General features: G+C 35.6%; 2 protein-coding genes across 3 annotated transcripts; both read left to right on the top strand.

Moving 5' to 3' along the window:
- The first annotated feature begins 680 nt into the window (after positions 1-680).
- On the top strand, positions 681-6,947 carry polm (polymerase (DNA directed), mu). Of its 2 annotated transcripts, none has more exons than XM_051412418.1 (12): positions 681-799; positions 884-1,132; positions 1,935-2,106; positions 2,728-2,826; positions 2,927-3,097; positions 3,194-3,265; positions 3,749-3,869; positions 3,938-4,070; positions 4,751-4,853; positions 4,945-5,271; positions 6,041-6,124; positions 6,216-6,947. In XM_051412418.1, exons 2-12 carry the CDS (start codon positions 936-938, stop codon positions 6,300-6,302), a joined length of 1,566 nt encoding a protein of 521 aa, XP_051268378.1. In that variant the 5' UTR covers positions 681-799; positions 884-935; the 3' UTR covers positions 6,303-6,947. The 2 variants fall into 2 exon arrangements, with proteins under 2 accessions (XP_051268378.1, XP_051268379.1); XM_051412419.1 differs by having other exon boundaries at positions 681-782.
- A 12,678-nt stretch (positions 6,948-19,625) lies between these two features.
- Positions 19,626-22,591, top strand: ved (ventrally expressed dharma/bozozok antagonist). The gene is made up of 3 exons (XM_051412432.1): positions 19,626-19,857; positions 20,835-21,094; positions 21,988-22,591. The coding sequence occupies exons 1-3, from the start codon at positions 19,626-19,628 to the stop codon at positions 22,315-22,317; spliced, it is 822 nt and encodes a 273-aa protein (XP_051268392.1). The 3' UTR covers positions 22,318-22,591.
- Positions 22,592-22,937: the final 346 nt, after the last annotated feature.

Here is a 22,937-nt window from a genome sequence, read left to right on the forward strand (position 1 = left end):
CATTAAAAATAGAAAAATGAATTAAAAATAATAAATAAAATTGTTAGCAATTAATTCAAAATTAAGAAAAAAATGAGCCGAAATGTGAGAGAATCAAAATTATGAGATAGAAAACGTTTGCTTACCATCATCTTTTTTATTTTATTGAAATTCTTTTGGTAATGGCAGAATTTGGCTTCCATACAGGAAAGGTGGAACTATTTTTGTAATGCGGCGGTGAAGCTGTAAAAACATAAATAAAAATGAGTAGATTAATTACTATTATTAGATATAATAATGCTAGAGATACTAAATTAAAATTATGAAATAAAAAGTCAAGTGGTGAATCAATATAATACAAGAATATGAGGTAGTAAGTAAGAATGTAGAAAAAACAAACCACATATATTGATTTTTAAATCTAAATTACATTTAAATTATGACACAAATCAATATTAATAATGTGGAAAGCAAAAATATTGACATACAAAAACAAAAATTGTGAGATAAGTAAGTAAAACTCTGATAATTCAAACTTTTTATCTTGAAAGTATTTCTGTTTTTATCACAGTTTGCATTCATATCTATCGATCTTTTTCTCTTTTTTTTTTGTATTGGCAGTATTTGTCCTCCATACAGTGAAGTTTTAGGAGTTTCTGTTTCCAGTCGGAACTATTTTTGTAACGCGCAGGTGGAGCCGGTGCAGCTGCATCCGGTTGCTCTCTCACACACAAGTTCTGCAGCTGAAGGCGGTTTTTTAATTTCCCACTGAACTACATCAGAAACATCAACTCAGCAACGTCGTTCAGTTGAATTAACAGTGATTATTATGCAATGATAAACAGTTTTATTAAAGTCAGTGAAGAAGATGATGTTTAACACATCAAATATGTTTCTCCTGCAGATGTTTGTAGGAGTTGTGGTGCTGTAGGTCTTATTGGAGGCCAGAGGGAACCATGGTGCCTTTAAAGAGGAGGAAGGTGTCCTCACATCCTGCTGGGGGCTCTGGGACAGTCTACGGAGGACATAAAGAGCCAAACCAGTTCCCTCAGGTTGTTTTATTCCTGTTGGAAAGAAAGTTGGGAGCCAGTCGGAGAGCTTTCCTCTCTCAGCTCGGGAGGAAGAAAGGATTCCAGGTGGAGGAGGTGTTCAGGTAACGTGAACTCTTAATGATCCAAAGCAGAGGAATTAAAGTGTGGAGGAATATTTCATATTATATTTAATAAATAACGATAACAGGAGAGAACAGCTGGTAAACTGAACAATGTGAACCCAATAACTGCAGGAAGTTTGTGTAAAACCAGAGATTTTGGATGAATATCGATCAGAGATGAGTTTTCCTGATATTTTAAAGAACTTTTTATACATTTCTCTGTCTGTATTGTGTATTTTCTTTATTTTTTAACAATCAAACAGACTTATTAAAGCTTATTTTCTGACCAATTCAGTGTTTTCTTCCTGATCATTTCCGTTGTTATAATGCAGCTTGTGTTCAGATCATCAAAGTTTGGATATTAAATAATACACTGTAATGAGATGAAGTTATTTTAACTGATTAAACACATTGCAAGTTACACAGACTCAGTTTTTTAAGTTAAAAACATTCCTGGTTAAGTATTTTTTACTATTTATTTTTCACAATACAAATAACAATTGTGAAATTAAGTCTGTGTCACTTCAAACTAAAAGGATTTAAAAGTATAATCAGCACATCAGGACATTTTAAGGTTTTCACTGGACAGGAAGAGGATTAAAAATAGTAATTGTTGTTGAAGTACAATAGTTATAAAGTATAAAGTTGCATTAAAGTACCTTGATTTTGTACTCAAGTACAGTATTTATTCCATTCGACCGCCGCCAATCAACAGTCTAAAGCACAACGATATTTAACAGGTTGGATTCAGCAAACGTTTGATTAAAAAACACTTTAAACAATCTGTTCTGTCTTTTATCAGCGAGCGCGTCACACACGTTATTTCCGAGAACAACGGCGGTGACGAGGTCAGGACGTGGCTGCTCTCACAGGTCGGAGGTCACACGCCTGCTCACCTGCTGGACGTCAGCTGGTACACCGAGAGCATGGCTGCAGGACGTCCTGTTGAGATACTGGACAGACATAAACTGCAGGTACATTTCACTCCACACACTAACGCCACTGCAGATAAATAAAGGATAGATGAGATAATAGAAGACTTTATTGATCCCACGTTGGAGAAATTCACTCGCTACAGCAGCTCCAGATACAACACAGCAGATCAGAATTAATACACATTAAATCAAAATAGAATAAGAGTTGTATGTACAATATATAATACAGCTTTTTATATACACATAAGGTCACAGCAGGATGTAGTGGCGTGGTGTAGAAATAAATATAACTGCACAGGATAGAATTAGAAGTTATAAACATACGGCTGTAAATGTACAGTACAGGTATGATATTAATTATGGAAGAAATTATATATATATATATATATATATATGCATGTAAAACTGTGCAGGGATTAAAGTCCATTAAGTGTTGGCAGAGACAAACAAGGCTACATTAAATAAATTAATTAAGTTATATTGTGCATATTCTCTCTCTAATATTCTTTATGATGTTTAATCTTCATGGATTATATTGATGCCGGATTGAGAAGAAGACTTTATGTTGTAAGAGTGAATCTTTCTGAAGTCTAAAATGTAACTTTTTTTAAATGGAGTTTGGTTGCAGTTATCCAGGTGTTTGCTGACTGTGTCTTTCAGGAGCAGCAGGGTAACGAAGCGGAGGTCGCGGCGTTCTCCGTACCGAGCTACGCCTGTCAGAGGAGGACGACTCTGGAGAACCACAACACCGTCCTCACTGTACGTCCTCCAGACAGACAGACAGACGTTGTAGAGGAAGATAAAAAAAAACATCCAGGTGGTCTCAAACGTGTGTGTGTGGTGTATCTTCCTTCCTCAGGATGCTTTGTCGCTCCTGGCTGAAAATGCCGAGCTCAGCGAGGAGGACGGGCGAGGAGTGGCGTTTCGACGGGCCGCTGCCGTGTTGAAGGCGCTCCCCAAACCGGTGGCGAGCATGACGCAGCTCAGAGGGCTTCCCTGTCTGGGAGAGCATTCACTCAGAGTCATCAAAGTCAGCAGAAAATGTCCTTTTTAAAATGTTTCTAACCTTTTTTTTTAGCTTCTTTTTCAAACTCAGGATCTAATAATTTATTCTCTGTTCTCGTAGGATATTCTGGAGAACGGAGCTTCAAGTGAAGTTGAATCTACAAAACAGTCTGAGCGATACAAAGCGTTGAAGGTAAGTCAGCTCGTGATGTATCGCGGCGCTCTTCAACCTTCAAGGAACATCTGAAGGGTCATCAGATAGACTGATGGATGAAAACAAGACATTTTAATGCTGTTTTATTGTATTTATTGTATTATTTTACCTCTTCAAGCCTTTAAAAACCTAAATTAAACAATCCGTCTTTGTTAGAACGTCTCACATTATTTCTGCAGCATTAAAGAAGAGGCACAATTAGTTGAGCAATGAGCGACGACTTGTTTCGTAGGCCGTATTTCTGAGATATCTGATGGTGTCGGTGAGGTCAGCGAAGATCATCTTGGCAGTCTGAACTGAAATAGTTAGTTATCTAACGCTGCCGCCATCTAGAAATAGAGAAAAACGCCACATATCAGGCGATGTACTGTGTGATACTGCTTTACTAGCTGGCTCAAACAAACTATTAAAATGCTCATAAACCTAATGAGGTGAAGGTTTTATGATTAATGTGCGTTTCAGGTTTTAACAGGTATTTTTGGAGTCGGCGCGAGAACAGCGGACCGATGGATCCGAGACGGGATACACAACCTTCGGCAGTTACAGGATTCAGGACCGACGCTCAATCGAGCTCAACAAGCAGGTGTGTGTCTGCTCTCAGAATGTTTTTATGATCGTAAAGTTTCTCTCTGACTGAGTAACTTCTTTCAGGCCTCGAGCACTACGACGACCTCAACCAGCCGGTCAGTAAGTCAGACGCCGACGCCATCGGTGAGGTCGTGGAGAAAGCTGTTGTGTCTGTGTTACCAGGCGCACACATGACTCTGATCGGAGGATTCAGGAGGTAAAAGAGCAAACAGACAGTGTATCATGAACCCTTCCAGGAGGTTATAAAGGTTAAACATGGGGACAAACACAATTTGTGCTACAGACAACCAAACTCCATTGACAAAACCAGTAATTTTACCAAGCAGATAAACATAAACACACTTCAAATGGGACAGAAATTAAAATAAAACTCCCCAAAAACTGTCTTTGTTGTTCTATTATGCTGTCAGGAAGTGTCTGACAGCATTATGGAAAGGATCCCTACAGAGATAGACCTTTAGTTTAACCACAAACAGCCATAAGATCACTATCACTCTCCACCAGACTCCAGAGACAAAAACACTCATTTTACCTTCAGATCATAGTAACTTCATTCAAAGTGGACAGAAACAGAATAAAACTGATTAAAAGCGTCTCTGTTAGTGTTTCCAACAATCACCAACTCTGGTTTGGTGCAAATAAATCCTTAATTCACCGACGTAGATGATAAAAACAGCAGTTTCAGTCGGAGCAGACCGGCTATAGAAACAAACCACAGAGAGGCTGCGATACAACACAGGCAGAGGGAGAGAGACACCATGTGACTCTGTGTCTTTACACAGAGAATAGCTGATATATTAATGCTTTAAATCTCATATTTAAAACCTTTAAACTTCAACATTTAAGTGTTTGATGTAAACGTCACTTTGTGTCCAGAGGAAAGCTGACAGGCCACGACGTTGACTTCCTGATAACGCACCCAGAGGAGGGCAGAGAGGTCGGACTGATGCCCAAACTCGTCTCCTGGCTGGAATCTCAGGTTGGTTGTTTCATGAAGTCGCTGTAAGAAATCATCTGGATTCAGTCTCACTGCACTGGCATTATAATAACACAGTTTTCTGTCCCTGCAGGGTTTCCTGTTGTACCAGAAAACCACCAGAAACTCTTACCTGGAGTCCAAAGACGGTCCCGCCCGGCCCGCCTCCAACATGGACCGCTTCGAGAGGTGTTTTTCCATCTTTAAACTGACCAAGGAGGAGAAACGAGGAACCAAACATCCGGAGACGCTGACGGAAAACGGTGCGCAAACTCCAGATAACGGCGGACTGGATCTGGATCTGGATCTGGATCAGACAAAACCAGCCGGACACAAACCGTGGAGAGCTGTGAGAGTGGACCTCGTGGTCTCTCCAATCAGCCAGTTCGCTTTTGCTCTGCTGGGCTGGACGGGATCCAAGGTGACCTTTTCATAAATCACTTAGAAGGAGGATATTACTTTTATTTTGAAAATCTATTTTTTATTGACAATGTAAACAATCATTCTCATAAAGCTCAAAGCAGAACTGACATATAAAAGATAACACAGACCAAAATAAATGAATATACAGAAGATAAAAAGATAAGATAAAGCAGATAAAATACAAAATAAAAGCCTAACTTACTAACTTAAAGTGTTGGGATGTGGCATTTATGATATAATTTTTTTAAAAGGGGGTTAAAAAACCCACAAAATTCACAATAAATCCATCTTAAATTAATAAATAATGAGAAAGAATCTGGATCCATATTTAATCTGAGAATGAGCTGTCAATCACATGGTAGCCCCGCCCTAAAGCATACCCTGCTTTATGGTCTGTTTTACTCTAAATGGGACCATCAGTTACTAAATGAACATCATGCTGTATGGAAGAAGACTGAAACTAGAGACTGAGACCAGAAACTCATCAGGAAACTGTTTACTGAGGGAATAAATCAACTGAGAAGTCGGCTCATTTCTCCATAAGACTGAATGGTAATGGAGCCGCCCCCTGCTGGTTGTTAGAGAGAATGCAGGTTTAAGACACTCGGCTCTATTATATAAACTGTTCATAGATTTTAAATGTTTTTTTTTTAAAGTTTGAGTTCATAACAAATGCCTCTATGAAGATTTGTAGTAAAATAATTTCCAAATACTTTTAATACTCGTGTTTAAGGTGGAATAATAACTGACTCCATTACTTTCCACAGCTGTTTGAGAGAGAGCTGCGACGCTGGGCGGGCCACGAGAAGTCCATGTCTCTGAGCAGCCACGCTCTGTACGATAACAGACAGGTACACACTTATAAAACACCTTTATTATTCTTCTTCTGTCCCTTTTCATTCGTGCAGAATTAGCAGAGTTTGTCTCTCTTTGGTCTCACAGAGTAAATATCTGAGGGCGACGTCAGAGGAGGAGATATTCGCTCATCTTGGTCTGGAGTTCGTTCCTCCGTCGGAGAGAAACGCCTGAACGGGCCTGGTCTTATACTATTAGGTCCAACTATCGACGTTTATAAAGATGGACGACATAAAGTGAAGCCAGACCCTCTTCATCGCCCACTGGTAGCCGACTGCAGTACAGCATAAAGCCTCCATGTTAGCAGATGGGACGAACTGAAGAATAAAAGTTAAATAATTAATTTCCATTAAAGTCATTTTAGGTCGTTTTATGATAATTTTGGATGCTGTTAAATTGTATTTTGAAATATTGGCAGGTGTTTCCGTTATTTTGTCCACCTCATTTAAATCAATGAGAGTATGAAACAACAGAAACTATAATATAATAATAATAAAGTTTATTTTAGTCAGTATTTTACATGTTATGTTTGTTTTAAACATTGCAGCTCTTTTAACTGAAGAATATAAATATTTTAATGTTATTTTATTTTTATATTTACTTGCAGAACTTGTCTCTTGAACTCCAAAAAACCTGAACATTACAACCCTAATGAAATGAGGATTTATTGTGTTGGACTGTATTAGTTGTAGTTAATAAATGATAAATTAAAAAGATAATTATATGCTATACCTCTAGAACTTGAGTGCCTGTGAGAGGAAGTTAACTGCTTGTATTTCACAATAAAAGGTTGTTTGAATTAAGTCTTAAAGGATACAACGGGTGATATTTTACATTTTTCTCACTGTCAGCAAATCCCATAAAAACAGGATGAATGTTAAACTTATGGCGGCGCCAGAGGAACAGTCAGGATTGAGAAGTGTTAGCTTTAACTAACACTTCTCATATATTATAAGATAATATAATATGATGTTAATATATAACAACATATAAAACATATATCTGGTGTTTATGAACTGTTTAATGTAGAACTTATATCTTTAAGTATATAAGTTAATAATAATTAATGTGGAATTATAATTTACTGTCAGTCTGAGATGCAGATTTGAGGATTCTTGTATAATTTTCAAAAGAAGTTCAACCGTCACTGTGATGGGATTAAATCTTCAGTTCAGAGACCTGATAAGAACAACAACAACAGTCTGATCCACTCAAACAAACAGAGTGAAACATGTTCTTTAACTTTATATTTGTGTACAACTCCAGCAGCACGATGAAGTTTCACTGTGTTAAACCACAAACACACCTGTGTACTACTGACCTTAATTCTGCAACGTCCTCATCGCTTTAATCTGCACCTTCACTCAAAGTCAGACCACACAGAGAGAGTAATCTACACTGTAAGTTACTACACTGTAAGTTACTACACTAAAGTAACTACACTGTAAAGTTACTACATTAAAGTTACTACACTGTAAAGTAACTACATGTAAGTTACACTGTAAAGTTACTACACTGTAAAATTACTACACTAAAGTTACTACACTGTAAAATTACTACACTAAAGTTACTACATTGTAAAGTTACTACACTGTAAGTTACTGCACTGTAAAGTTACTACACTGTAAAGTTACTACACTGTAAAGTTACTACACTGTAAAGTTACTACACTGTAAAGTTACTACACTGTAAAGTTACTACACTGTAAAGTTACTACACTGTAAGTTACTGCACTGTAAAGTTACTACACTGTAAGTTTTACACTAAAGTTACTACACTGTAAAGTTACTACACTAAAGTTACTACACTGTAAAGTTACTACACTAAAGTTACTACACTGTAAGTTACTACACTTAATTACTACACTGTAAAGTTACTACACTAAAGTTACTACATTGTAAAGTTACTACACTGTAAGTTACTGCACTGTAAAGTTACTACACTGAGTTACTACACTAAAGTAACTACACTGTAAAATTACTACACTAAAGTTACTACACTGTTAAGTTACTACACTAAAGTTACTACATTGTAAAGTTACTAATAAGTTACTACACTGTAAAGTTACTACACTGTAAGTTACTACACTGTAAAGTTACTACATTCTACACTAAAGTTACTACACTGTAAGTTACTGCACTGTAAAGTTACTACACTGTAAAAGTTACTACACTGTAAAGTTACTACACTAAAGTTACTCATGTAAAGTTACTACACTAAAGTTACTACACTGTAAGTTACTACATTGTAAAGTTACTACACTAAAGTTACTACACTGTAAGTTACTACATTGTAAAGTTACTACACTAAAGTTACTACACTGTAAAGTTACTACACTAAAGTAACTACACTGTAAAGTTACTACACTGTAAAGTTACTACACTGTAAAGTTACTACACTGTAAAGTTACTACACTGTAAAGTTACTACATTAAAGTTACTACACTGTAAAGTTACTACACTAAAGTTACTACACTGTAAAGTTACTACACTGTAAAGTTACTACACTAAAGTTACTACACTGTAAAGTTACAACACTAAAGTTACTACACTGTAAAGTTACTACACTAAAGTTACTACACTGTAAAGTTACTGCACTGTAAAGTTACTACACTGTAAAATTACTACACTGTAAGTTACTACACTGTAAAGTTACTACACTGAGAGTTACTACTACTGTTAAAGATAAACCACAGGGAGTTTTTAACTGGTTATGAAACAGACTCTGTTTAATATATTTTATATGAGCTGATCACCTTAAACTTTTTAAGTTTATTAACTCAAAGAATTTAAGCATGAAAAAATATTTGATTTAAGTAACTAAAGTATTTGTTAAGATGACTTCAGTAAAATAAGTTAATTTTCACTGATTCCAATCAGTTAATTGAACTTAAATAAATATAAATAGGTATATCACAACATTTCTCCAATAAAATTAAGTTGTGTTAACAACAATGAAACAAGATGAAACACTCACTTCTGTCCACAGGGCGGCGCCACAATCAGTGTTTGTATTTTCTCCTCTACATTTATCTGACAGCTTTAGTTCAGATTAAGATTTTATATTAAAAACAAACATATGAATGTTTATAAAATACAGCAAAGATTAAATTCAGTGGTTGAACTCAGATTTTATTATTTTATTAGAATCCTTATTAGTTAATTAAGAACACACAAAAATTAATTCCACACAAAACATTAATAAAACAAAACAAACAAACATGTCAACAGATAATATGTTTACATTCAAAACACCACATATTAAAAAGAAAAATATAATAAACTGTAATTTTACTTAAAAACATTTTACTATACACATTCTTTTCATATATACTTCTGGATATTATTAATTTACACTAAACTTATAAGCACTGAATGTACAAACAGAGACGATGTCTGTTTGGTAAATAAGTTGTTTTCAGTTCCGCCACAGAAACATGCCATGCTGTTATCTAGCAAACTAATGAATCTTCGCTCTGTGTGGCTAAAAGTTAAAGATTGGTTGACGGGTGAATGTCAGGATATTATTGATTGAAATCAGTTAGTTCGTGCTGACGTAAGCACGCGTCACATTGTGTTCTACAGGAAGACACAATGATTGGATTCTGATATAAAAACACAAAGGAAACAGAGTTTTTTTAAAACTTTTTTTTAGCATCCATTGCTAAATATTGGGACAATATAACTGAGGATGTGATCTTAGTGGGTTAAGGGTTAAAATTACATTTTTGATCAGTTTCAACAACTTTTTTTGAGTTAAATTAACGTATCCAAAGTCTTTAAATGAATTCCTTCTAACAAACAAAAACTAGTTTTTCCAGGAGCTGTGTTTTCATACAGATGGTAAGAGTATAAAACCTTAAATACATTTACATTTACACAAACTACATCCCCTCTGTGCTCAGTTCTCACAGACTCACAGTCTCCTCGCTGCAGGACTTCATGTCTCCTTCTCCCTCGGAAGCTTTTGGTTCACACATACGGTGTCAGAAACAGACACGTGTCGATGGTGATTCAGGAACATAAAATCAAACTCTTTCTCTTCTCTGCACCACGTACTGCTTTAATACACCACGTACATTATATCCTGTTTACCTTCTGTGCAGCTCACCTGTGTAAAATGTGAAAAATAAAGTAGTTTTTTGGTTGTTAAAGAGCAGAAAATGGGCGTAGAGGAAGAAGTGTGTGCAGGTGTGAAAGAGAACTGGATGTGAGGGCAGACTGAGGTGTGAGCGCCGACGCGGCCTTTGATGTTAAACCGGTATTTAGAGGTTAATGAGGCTGTTAGGAAGAGGTGAAGGAAACACCCCTGAGTTCACACTCGCACACACACACACACACACACACACACACACGGGAAATGTATCAGCAGATCCTCAGAGTCTCATTCAGGATCTCTGTTTCATTCTCCAGGTTTTATATATTTAGATTATTTGTCAGGATTTAAGCATAAAGTGAGAGAACTCAGTTACTGTGTCTGTTGACAGTGTCTGAACTCTACAGCTTTCACTTTTTCTGCTGTCCTGTGGGTTTATTTTCTGATATTTTCTGATCTGAAGTTAATGATATTGAGCTTTAGTGTTGACGGCAAGAATCCCAGTATCCTTTCTAAAGTGACGAGCCTCCCTCGTGCACAAATCACACATCAACAGTTTACACATAATCCCAATAATAGCATATTTCTGTCCCTCTAAAATCAACGATCAACGCAAACCGATTCCTGTCCCACTGGGACGAGTTGCCTTCAGTTTTTAATGAATTATTTCACTTTCTCCAGAAATTTCATTGCAAAAAAAACTCAAAAACATGTGTTTTTCACATGTTTTTCTAGAAAGAAACAAAACAGACATTATAAAATGTCTTTTGGAGGATCTGATATGTCAGTATCCCCCAACATTTCACAAATCATGTTTTCAGAGGAGCCGAGTTCCCCCTGTAGTCCGCACCGTCTGTAAATATTAGCATTAATTCTGTTTCTGTTTCTGTTTCCTGCCTGGGGAATACGGATGGACATTAGCATTTTGCTAACTCTGGCTTGTTCTTCTGCATCTTTTATTTCTATATTATTGTTCATTAACTTGCTCTGTCCCTGTCAAATAAACAGATAAACATATAAATATATATAACAAAACAACAATGTTAAATTCTGCATTCAGACTCCACTTAAGTATAAAAGTATTGTTAGTTAAATACAGCAGTACGAGTAGATTCAACATCTCTTTTCCGGCTCAAGACAGCAGCAAGGAAAGTTTCTGATCTCAAAAAACAAAAAAACAAAACAGCATTAAAAAAAATCACATAAACAAAAACAAGCAGCAGTTTTACAACAAACAATAAATGACAGTAAAGTTATCAGTATTCAGTATGGAAGCTCATTTCTGCCGATATGAGGGGGAAGTCTTCATAATGACAATCAATATTTTAACTGAGTAGTAAAGGTTCTCATTATAATGATTTACAGAATATTTCATAATTATATTATTAATATTATAAGTTAGTTTTTCCAGTGCAGGAACGTATGAGACATTGAGGCTACCGTACATGTTACAACTCTTAATGGTTAAATACCGTTTATATAGTTCCCTGTGTGTTTGTATATTACACGTGTGTAGTTATACTTTAAATCTGAGTCACATAATAGAACAGTCTAAACCATTTTGCCCCTCAGAGCATAAACAACAACAACAACAACAACGTCTCCTCTTCACACAACAAACCTCTTAAAACAGTGAAAACAAACGTCTGTTAACTTGGAGACAAATTGGTGTAAATTTTAATCTTTTGAGCTGCAGATTTCTTTTCAATCTGAGCAAGCCAAAACAAAAACTCAATATTTGTTGTTTTTCTCCTTTTTAAACTGCCGATTTCTGTTTATTTGCATTTTCCTTTTTTTTTTTTTTGGCTCCGAGGGGTTTTCAGCTGTTTGTTTACATCTGTTTTCCTCCTTTGTGCCGACGTCTGGGTGTAAATAAGCTGCTTTAATCTGACAGAAACATACATGTGAGCCTTATAACTCAGACTGTAACTGGGACCGTGTGCTCCTGGTCCTCCTCCTCGGCCCCAGTCCCAGGCTGCTGCTGTCTGTGGGGTAACGGCCTCCTGTGGGGCCCCTCTTTGATTGGCTCCATTCAGACCCTTTCATCTCTAATGGGCCTGTTTGCTGCTCTGTTATGGACACAAACACACCTCGACCCCCCCACCCCCGGGCGCTGACAGGAGACCAGAGGGAGACACATGTCCCGACCTGGTGCTTCTCAGATCTCTGCATACAAGAGCTAACGTCTCCTTTGGTCTGGCTGTCCTGTCGGTCTTTATCAGATCCAGTCCGACACCCTGAGCCGGATCGAACCTCCTACGTACAGAAGCTTTAAAGCTGCACATATTCTGTATTTTAATGTGTGAGTGGCTCTCTCTCCCACAGAAGATCAGCTCACTAATATAAAGTTTTATAGTCGCTGTAGTTTTTAACAGTTAACGTAAATTTAATTTAATTAAATTGGACTAATTGCTGTAGTTTCACCAATCAGGACAACGTTGAGTCAGACGTCAGCAAACTAGCAGCAGTTTTATTCTCACTGGAACAACTTTTTTTTTTTTTTTTTTTATTAAAAAAAAAAAACAAATTTTTATTTTTTTTTTTTTTTAACTGCAAAAAAAAAACTAAAAATGTTGCAATTTTGTAGAAAAGCTGCAGAGAAATCAAACATCATAAAAAGGAGTTTTATCAAACATACAGGAGAAAATTGTGAATTATTTGGGGACTATTTTAAGCAGCGGATTAATATTAATCCACCTTTAGTGCTTTGCTGTGAGTCGTAATTAATTTAAAGAACAAGTTGTGTATTTGTGTAAATTACATTTGTGTCTTCTTTCCAATAAAGTTACTTCACTACCTGTTACAGATTTACAGATCAATATGCTGCATTAATACGTCGTAAATCCTAATAAATACGTATTTTTTAATTAGATTTCTTTACCTATTTATCTCTGATTGTGAAGTCTCACAATTTATCACCTAAAATATAAATTCTTAAGAGGAGAACACAACTTTTCCACCTTTAATTTGGACTTAAAAAAAAAAAAAAAGCACTTTTCCTCTTTAACTTTTTGTGTAATTATCCCTGAAACTGAAACATTTACAGTCGTATCCTTTAACTGAGGTGCAGTTTAGCACCAGGCAGCTAAAAACCAACCTAAACTGAGTCTGTTTCTGATGCTGAATGCAGATGAAGGCAGTGATGACGCCCAATAATCATTGATCTCCATTGAGCGGCAGTCTCCACCAGTTGCCCGCCCCGTCTGTAACACAGTCAGTTAAGGCCTCTTCCCCTGTCCCATTGATCCCTATCAACCTCATCAAAGGCTCCCGGGGCTTTGATGGGGCCAGCGGGACTGGTCCTGGTGGACGAGCAGGCGCTGCGACTCCCCTCATCAAATGGGGGACAGAAGGGAGGATGGAGGGACGGAGGGGAGAGACATTTAAATGTTCTACCAGAAATCTGAGCGCTGGAGGCTGTGACGCAGCAACCGGAGGCTTCCTGAGCTTTTATAGCCGCTGATAGAGAATATCTGTGACCTGAAAGTGTAAAAATAATGTCTCTGTTTCATATAAATACAAGTTACTTTTATATACTTAAATCTCCAGAGCTCCACGTTTACTCACCGTTGACTTCAGTTGTTAAATGACCAAAAAAATCTATATTACAACAAACTTTTCAGAATAATCTTTAAAAAATCTTTCATTTACTGAATACAGAACATCTTATAACTGTATTATCTTTGTATTTTAGGTTACTTTATCTATTTTAATTGATTTAATTTTGTTTTTTGGTCAGCAAATTGTAATTCTTTGTCTTCTCCTCATGTAAAACACTTTGTTTTAAAGGATTCATGTAAATAAACCTGCTTTGCTTTCACACATTCTTCACTCACAGACACTTAAAAATGCTCAGATAAAAGGAGATGAACTGATTCTTTACTCAAGTTAAAAACCTTTCTCTTTCTGCCGGTTAGGAAACTTCAAACAGGGTCACGTGTCTCTCTCGTTTCTTTACGTCACGTCTGTCTGAGTGAGACTGGGAGAGTCTGCAGTGACTCTGAATAGAAATAAAAATCAATAATTCCACTCAAACGCATTCAAACTGAAGTAAGGAGCCTGTTTTTGAAACTGTAAGAAGTAGAAAGTTCAGATATTTGTGTAAAAACTTTTCCCACCTCTGATCTTATTTTAGTGAAAGTATAAAAAGTAAACATTGTGCAGTAAAACGTCTCCTGATATTATCAATAACATTATCAGATTATTACTGATCATCAGTGTAATGTTGGAGTTATTGAATGACTTTATATACAGTTAAGTCCACCAGTTCCCAACCTGGGGGTCGGGCCCCTCCAAAGGGCCACCAGATACATCTGAGAGGAAAGAAGGAAAAACTAAGTTCTGATACACAGAAATGTTTCTGTATTTTTGGACTTTTTGCTTCTTTTTGGTGAAATACTGAATAATTTTACCTCTTCGGACTTCAAACTGTTATTAAAATGTTTAATTGACTCCTGAAACACAACAATGAGTCAGTAGATTTCTTTCCATCGACCTGATTTTTAGATGTTTTTTTCCTTTTGATTGAGGTGAAAAAGTTTGTTTATTGATGAAAATCAATCACTGGACATAAAGATCCAATAGTGTACAAGTTTATTGATCTATATCCAGATCTGTTATATATTATATCATTAAATAAATGATGCGGTCTGTAGTCACCTCAGATCTTATGGCTTTATTGTGCAATAAATAATAAAATAATAAAACTGATCGTCTTTAAGTAACAGAAACTCATTTTTTTATGTTAAAAAATATTATTGATTAAGTTGCTTTTACTCGTAAATTTAAGTGTCACTAACTTGCAGAAACATTCCTGATTAATAAGTTTTTCCTGGATGTTTTGAGTTGAGTGTGTTTTACTTAAAAAGTTTGATGTGATCAGTTGTAACTATTTTATTTTGTTTGTTTAAAGAAGATTTAAGTTCTGTGAACACATTTTAAATAAGTTTGTATGAGAGTTTAACTTCAGTTAACTAAATAAAATTAGTACAATTAACTTAATTTACCTCAAATTACTTGAGTTACTTCTCAAATATCTTTCATGCTTAAATTGTTTGATTTAACTGTTTAAATCGATCCGTTCTGCGTTGAACTAACTCATCTGATAATCCTGATCTATAAAGTATCGTAATTATTGATTACAGAGTCCCTCCAGCCGGCAGGTGATTGGTACAGTTAAGAGTTCAAAGAGCTCCTGATCGCCTCCGTCTCTGTCTGTGTTGTATAACGGGGGCTGGACGGGTATCAGCGGCGGCCTGCTCCTCCTCGCCGTGTCCCGTCCCGGTCTGTGACAGGCAGCACTCGAGCTCTTTGATGTGACAGACAGACAGACAGACAGACAGACAGACAGACAGACGGGGAACTATAATGTTTAAAATGTGGTCTACAATATTTGCTTCTGAAATAAATCAATAAAACTTTTGTACTCTTACTGTAATCGAGTATTTATTACATCGTTTTACGGGTTCTTTTACTTTGATAAAGTATCTGAGAACATAATACTGAATATAATGTTATATAGGAGATAATAATTACTTTAATAGTTTATATTCTTGATAATACTTCTGATTTTTAACATGTCTTTCATCTTGTTTAAAGACTTTTATTCTATTTTAGTTGATTTTATTTTGTAGGTTTTCTCCTCGTGTGAAACACTTTGTTTTGAAAACTACAATATTTGCTTCTGAAATAAATTCTGCTGATAAGAAAACGTCTTTTACTTTTACTTGTAATAGCTACATTTGTTCACTTTGTGTCCATTCAGAGCTCATGAATTCAGTTTATATGAATATATACACAGTAAAGCATCCATTAAAAGCAGGTCTCCTTTAGAGGCCTGGTGGGGATTTTTTTTGTGGAAGTATCAGTTGATCAAATCAATGATTCAGGTTATTCGAAAGCTTCAATTTTTATACAATATTCATATAAATAAACAATCTGATAGTTAGGACAGTAAGTTTATAAGAAAACAACTGTTGGTCGTATAAAATGAGACAGATTTGCAATAAATTCTGCTTTTAACTGTGAATATTTCAGCCTCAGTCACAGAATTAAAGGGATGCAGGATGGATTTAAATTGAAAATACATGAGCCTGTATGAACAGTAAATACATATTAATGCAGAGACACGTATTTGTGTGTATATATATATATATATATATATATATATATATATATATATATATACTGTAAGGTGAATAAAAACGTTTAAAAACACACAAGAAAAAGACAATCAGTGTTTAAATTGCACCAAAATGAACCTGGACTTGAAAAGTAGAATGTAAAGTAAAGTGTTGAATATTGACTTGAGACTCTTTTTATAGCTGTAACAATATTTAGATTAATGGTTGAGTTGATTTATATCTTTTTTTAAAAGCAGAAATGTGAAGATTTGCTTGTTTCCCCTATATTTCAGTCTCAGGGTGGATTCAGATTCAAAATACATGAAATTATATTTACACTACATATAAAATATATGTGAAAAACACTAAAAAAAGACAAAATCAGTCAACAAAATGCCCCAAAATGAACCTGGACTCAAAGTAAAGGTAGAATAAAACGTGAGTAAAGTACCTAAACAGAGTACTTAAGTACAGTACTTAGAGTAAATGTACTCTCACTCATAATGGAAACTCACTCATCTGATCTCATTGTGTCGCTTTCAATGCTAAAATGGGGATTTTGGGATCAAGTTAAAGTGACTGATAACGACCTGAAGAGGATGATCCCACCTGTGAAGTGGCTCATAACCTTCCTCCCTCCTCCTCCTCCTCCTCCTCCTCCTCGGTGCCGGACTGACCCGAGACTGTCTCCGGGGAGGACAGGGGAGGACAGGGAGGCGCTGTTCTGTGTGTAAATGGTTCGCGGGGCTCAGACACAGAGCGGGTTTAAAGGATTAATCGGGTCAATCACGAAGCGGCTCTATTGATAAGATAATGAGAGGTGATCGGCCCGGTCAATGGATCCGTCCATGCGCCGCTATCTGCGCCTCCAGACGCGCCGTCTGTGCGCAGCGCGGAGGAGGAGGAGAAGGAGGAGGAGGAGGAGGAAGAGGGGAGAGAGGCCGCGGTGCTAACAGCTCATTAACGGATACTGAGACACTTCAAAGGTCGCTGCCTTTGATACCAACACGGATCATAAAACCTGAGCACATCCAGGGGCGTCTCCACGAGAGGGGCCAGAGTTACTTTAAAAGATGTAATCAGTTACTTCATCCAAGTATCACAACATTAAAGTTACTTTAGGTTACTTTTGGATTACCTCGAATGAATACAAGAGAAAATAAATGAATAATATTAAGAATATTCACTGTAATGTGGTACAGTTAAATAAATACAGTTTTTACTGTAGAAATACTACAGATACTAATACTGTACAGACAAGGTGCACTGAACAGTAAAACTTTGGTTCAAATAAAAAAAAGTAATTAATCTCACAAAATATTTTATATTGACTTAATGTAAATAATTTATTCAGTTCAACCTGAATTTTTTAACTAAATTTCAACCTTTTTTTGAGGTTTGGAGCAAAAAATGAGCTATAAATACATTTTGATCGACACTCCCGAACAAAGATAGGATGTAAATATAAAAGAATAAAGAAAAAATACAAACAAACAAAGAAAAACAAAGAATTCATTTCATAAAAGTTTGAGTTTTTAAAACAAAATTTAACTAAACTTCTACTTTTACTTTGTATAATCTTTAATGTTTGAATTCATCTTTCTTGTGATTATTGATCATGTAGGATCACGTTTCTTAAATCCTGATCGATTAAAAGAGAGATTACGCAACCTAAAAGCTCATCAGTGTTAAATCTGTTGTTACAGTTTGTCTTTAATCTACAGGGATCATCCCGGATTAGCTGCAGCTGTTATATTAAACCACTCACCGCTCATTATGTCAGTTATTTAACCTAAAGCCTCCTTTTAATGGAAGATAAAATGTAATTTAGTTGTTATGATGAAGCAGTTTATCACACTCGAATCACAGTTTGATTAATGACTGTTTGGAAAAGCAACACAATTGTTTTTCATCAGTCAATCTGCAGAAAAATGTGATAAATTCTCTTTATTTAAAGTCCTGTAACAATTTACCAGAATGTAAACTGGCATGTTCACGTTCTCTGTTTGACCTAAAGAGTCCAAAACACAAATATATTCAATTTACAAACATAGAAACAAAGAAAAGCTGCAAATATTTACATTTTAGAAGCTTATTTCTGAGATTGAGACTCAAATATTCTCTGATAAAAGCAGAATTAAAAGTCCAAAACTGAAACATATTCCATTTATTTTAAATATAAAACCAAGAAAAGCTCTTTGGAGTTTTATTCCATATTTTACTGTATAAATACAAGTTTTTGCCATGAAATATATACTGTGGTTTTCTTTGCAATTTACAGTCCTTGTTCTGTATTTGTACTTTATTCCATGTAAATTCCGTTAAAATGTGTATAAATAAAGGTTTTTAATGTGTTTTACTGTTACAGAAACTTTATTCAACTTATTTAGAGTTTACGTTTAAGTTTTGAAATGAACTAAAACAAGTTTTTCTGATCTTTTGTTGAAATTATTTACTTTTCTTCTTTAGAAAAACTTTATAAACAGAAAATTTTGTATTTTACTTACTTTTTATCAAAAAGAAGAGCAGAGAACCTTATTTTTCATGATTTGATGCTTAAATTATATATATTCAATTATGAAATACAGATTTTTTTGTTTCTAAAACTTTCAAGTTTTTTCAACCTTTTAAAAGAGTTTGACTTAAAGTTGCCTTGAAATGATGAAGTTCAGACTTTCTGTGCTTTGATTTCTACATTTCAAACAGACTTTACATCATCGTTTGACTTCTCATTTTGTCTCTTTGATGAAGAATAAATCTGCCGGGAACCCAAAATACAAGAAAGATCCCACAGATGCTCATAAAAACTGTACAAATCTGTTGTGAACATTTGATTATACAGAGAAGAACACAGAGTTCAGGGGTCTGTATGTATTTATTTACAGTATGGACGGCTGTAGGGGAGGTGCAGACACTTTGGGCTGAGGTGTGTCTATTATCTGTTTTGGGAGGCAGGAAGGAGGGGAGGTGGAGCTGGAGGTGGGGGTCCTTCCCAGACTCACTGGAGCCTCGTTGTAACAGCCTCATTGAGACTGAATGAGACGTCTTAATTACTCCAGTTGTGAAAACTAAAAGAGGGGAGTGAGGGAGGGAGGGAGGGGAGGATGTGTGCTTTGATCTCTGGGCTGAGGGAGTCTCAGATGAGGAGGGATGTCCCCTATAAATACAGCTCTGATCATGGAATGGGGCTCAGTCAGGACTCTCTTCCAGCACCAGGACAGGAAACCTCCTGGGAACAAGAACTTTAAAGGATTTAACTCTCTCAGGGACTTCAGGAGACATGAGGGGACATTTTTCTATCGAGTGGATGGCTCAGAGCAGCCAGCCGGCGGGGACCGAGACCGGCTCGGCCTCCGGACCCGAGACCTGTGGGACACATTCAGAGAGTCTGCCGGGTTTTTACTGCAGGCAGAAGTCTGAAAATGTCCCAGAACAGGAAGAAACCAGGAGCCAGAACCGGGACGCCTTCAGCCCGAGCTCCCTGCAGCACCAGACCCCCCACAGTAATCCAGGTAAGACCACAGAGTAGTTAAACATGTATTTTATAAGTAACTTTAAGTCCCTATTGAGACATATCTTTACAAATACACAGATACAAATACATAATCTACTTAAAATGAGTTATTTAATGTTTATATACTGTTTATTAACACTAAATAGGGAATAAAGTAATGTATTTAAAGGTAACTGCAAGTAAACATTTGTGTTCTTTACTCGAGTATTCCCATTTTAAACTTCTAACAAGCATTTAACAAATACTTTATAACGCACTATAATGACGTTGTAAGCAGCTATGAGGACATTTTAAGTCTTTATTAATGAAAAATAACCTCCTCTATTAAGTCACATTTTACTCTTTAACTCATATCTACTTAAAATGACTAATTACATCTTTATATGCTGCTTATAAATGCTAAAAGGGTCTAAAACAAAGTATTTTATAGGCTACTGTAAGTAAAAAGTTGTGGTACTTGACCTTAACTTCAGGAATACCATTTTTATGCTACTTTATACTTTTAACAAACATTTAATAAACACACTGTAATGCAGTTATAAGCAGATTTGAGGACATTTAAAGTGTTAATTATTGAATAATTATAACTTTCCCTGTGAAAACTTATTTTATATTCACTTATATCTACTTAAAATGATTTAAGTGTGTTTTAAACTATTTATTACATGTTTATTAACTATCTATTAACGTTAAATAAGGTGTAAAACTGTATTTTTATGGTTACTTTATACTTCTACTGATACAAATACTGTACTTTTTATTTCAGTAGATTTATTTTACAACAAGATTTTTACATATAAAACATATAAAGAGTTTATAAAATATAATATAACAGTACAAGTAAACTATTAGTTGATTAATTGATTAGTTTATTGATTTAAAATGAACTAGTAACTATTGTTTAAGTCTCTTTTTATTGTTGAGAAGCCGAACATCCTCATCTAACACTGATTTCTCCTTCATTGGTGTCTCCAGTGACTGAGGCGGGCTTCAGCAGCGGGACGGAGGAGGAGACCTCCGGGTACGAGAGCGAAGGCAGTCGCTCCCTCTCACCCTCGACCCTCGCGGACTGTGCCTCCACCCCTCCGGCGTCCCCCCTGTTGGGGAGGAGACCCCGTACGGCGTTCACGGCAGAGCAGATCAGCAGCATGGAGAGGGCCTTCAAGAGGAACGCCTACCTGGGAACGCAAGACAAAGCCGAGCTCTGCAAGAAGCTCAACCTGTCGGACAAACAGGTAACCATCCTCAATCTGTTATCAATATATCAGACATCCTCAATCTGTTATCAATATATCAGACATCCTCAGTCTGTTATCAATATATCAGACATCCTCAATCTGTTATCAATATATCGGACATCCTCAATCTGATATCAATATATCGGACGTCTGAGGTCACTAAGCTCTTGAGAATTTGTTAGCTTTCTAACTAAAAACTTCATGAGGAGTTTTTTATGAGCTGATTTCAGTATTTCTAGACTCAAAATGTACTTATAAGACAATAAAATGATTTTAAAAAAATTTAACAGAAGTACCTAAAATAAAAAACAGTTAACTGAATACATAAAATAGGCAAATTCTTGTCATTTTTTGATTGTAGAAATTAAATTTCTCATGCTCTAACAACGTGGTTAAAATATTTTAGGGAGTTTTAAGAAGGTTTGACTCAGTATTTAATATTTTTCAAATTTTATTTATTTGTTTTTAATTAATTGATTTATATATTTACCAAAAAAAATTATTTGATTTTGTGTAATTATTTTGTATTATTTGTAGGAGTCAGCATTTTATATATATTTGTGTTGATTTATTTATTTTATTCTAATTTATTTATTTTTTACATGACAATCTTTGGTTTGTTATATTATATTATAATTTTTTTATTATTGATTTATTGATTTATTTTTTTCTTTTGGTTTTATATTATTTTATATTATATTATTTTTGATTATATTATATTATATTATTTTATGTTATATTAAAGTATTTTATTTTATTTTATCTTATTTTATCTTATTTTATCTTATTTTATTTTATTTTATTTTATTTTATTTTATTTTATTTTATTTTATTGTTTGCAAGACATTTTATTGTTCCTCAGTCTAAACTTTTAAATCTCTTCTCCTCAGATCAGAAACTGGTTCCAGAACCGGCGGATGAAGCTGAAGAGGACGGTGCAGGACGCCCTCGCTCACGCCTGCCAGGCCAACGTCGCCTCCCAGCTGCTGCATTACCCCGAGCTGCAGGCCTACAGACCGGCTCCGTACCCCAGGTATCACTCAGCAGGAGCCCCGGAGGGCCCGGCTGCAGCCTCCTACGTCCACCCACACAGCCTCCAGTACAGCTCCTCTCTGCCCCTGGACTCCTTCTACCAGTACAACAACCTCCCAGGAGTCATGCTGCCCTCGGCCTCCGCTCAGCTCATGGGCTCCTACCCGACCTACCCTCAGTTTTACTGAGCCTTCGGTCACTGCAGCTACTTTTAATACTTTCATATTTTGTCAGACAAAATGCGATTTTATTTCCTGAACATAAAAATGTTCCTGCGTTATCCTAATAGGATGGAAACAGTTCCTCGTGTGCAATATTGTGATAAGTGTTTGTATCTCTGCTTGTAACGGATGTATAGTTTGGATATATTTAAATTTGAATCTATGAAGTGTTTTATTAGATTTTTGTTGTTATGTAACTGTGAAATCAAACTGCTAAAATAAACTCATTATTAAAACTTTACACGTTATCTGATGTGTTATTTATCTGTATTATATATATGTATGTGTACTGTACTTGAGGGAAAAATTATAGTTTTATATTGTAATTAAGATTTTACATATAAATCATTTGATCAGTTTATAAAATATGATGCTTTTTTAAAGATATAAAAGTATATAAAGTGTTACCAGTGATACTGATTAAGGCTCTGTTCCTCTCCAGTGAGGATTAGAATTAGTTTCACTGGGTTTACCCTCGTGTCAAAATGCCCGCCGTGAGAAAGGTAATTTGTCCTCTTTTGAGGTTTAGGTTAACATTTTAATTCACTTATTCTCCAGATGTCTCTTCATTTGTGTTTTTGTTATTT

This window comes from Dicentrarchus labrax, unplaced genomic scaffold, assembly GCF_905237075.1.
Source record: "Dicentrarchus labrax unplaced genomic scaffold, dlabrax2021, whole genome shotgun sequence".
NCBI classification, from domain to species: Eukaryota; Metazoa; Chordata; class Actinopteri; family Moronidae; genus Dicentrarchus; species Dicentrarchus labrax.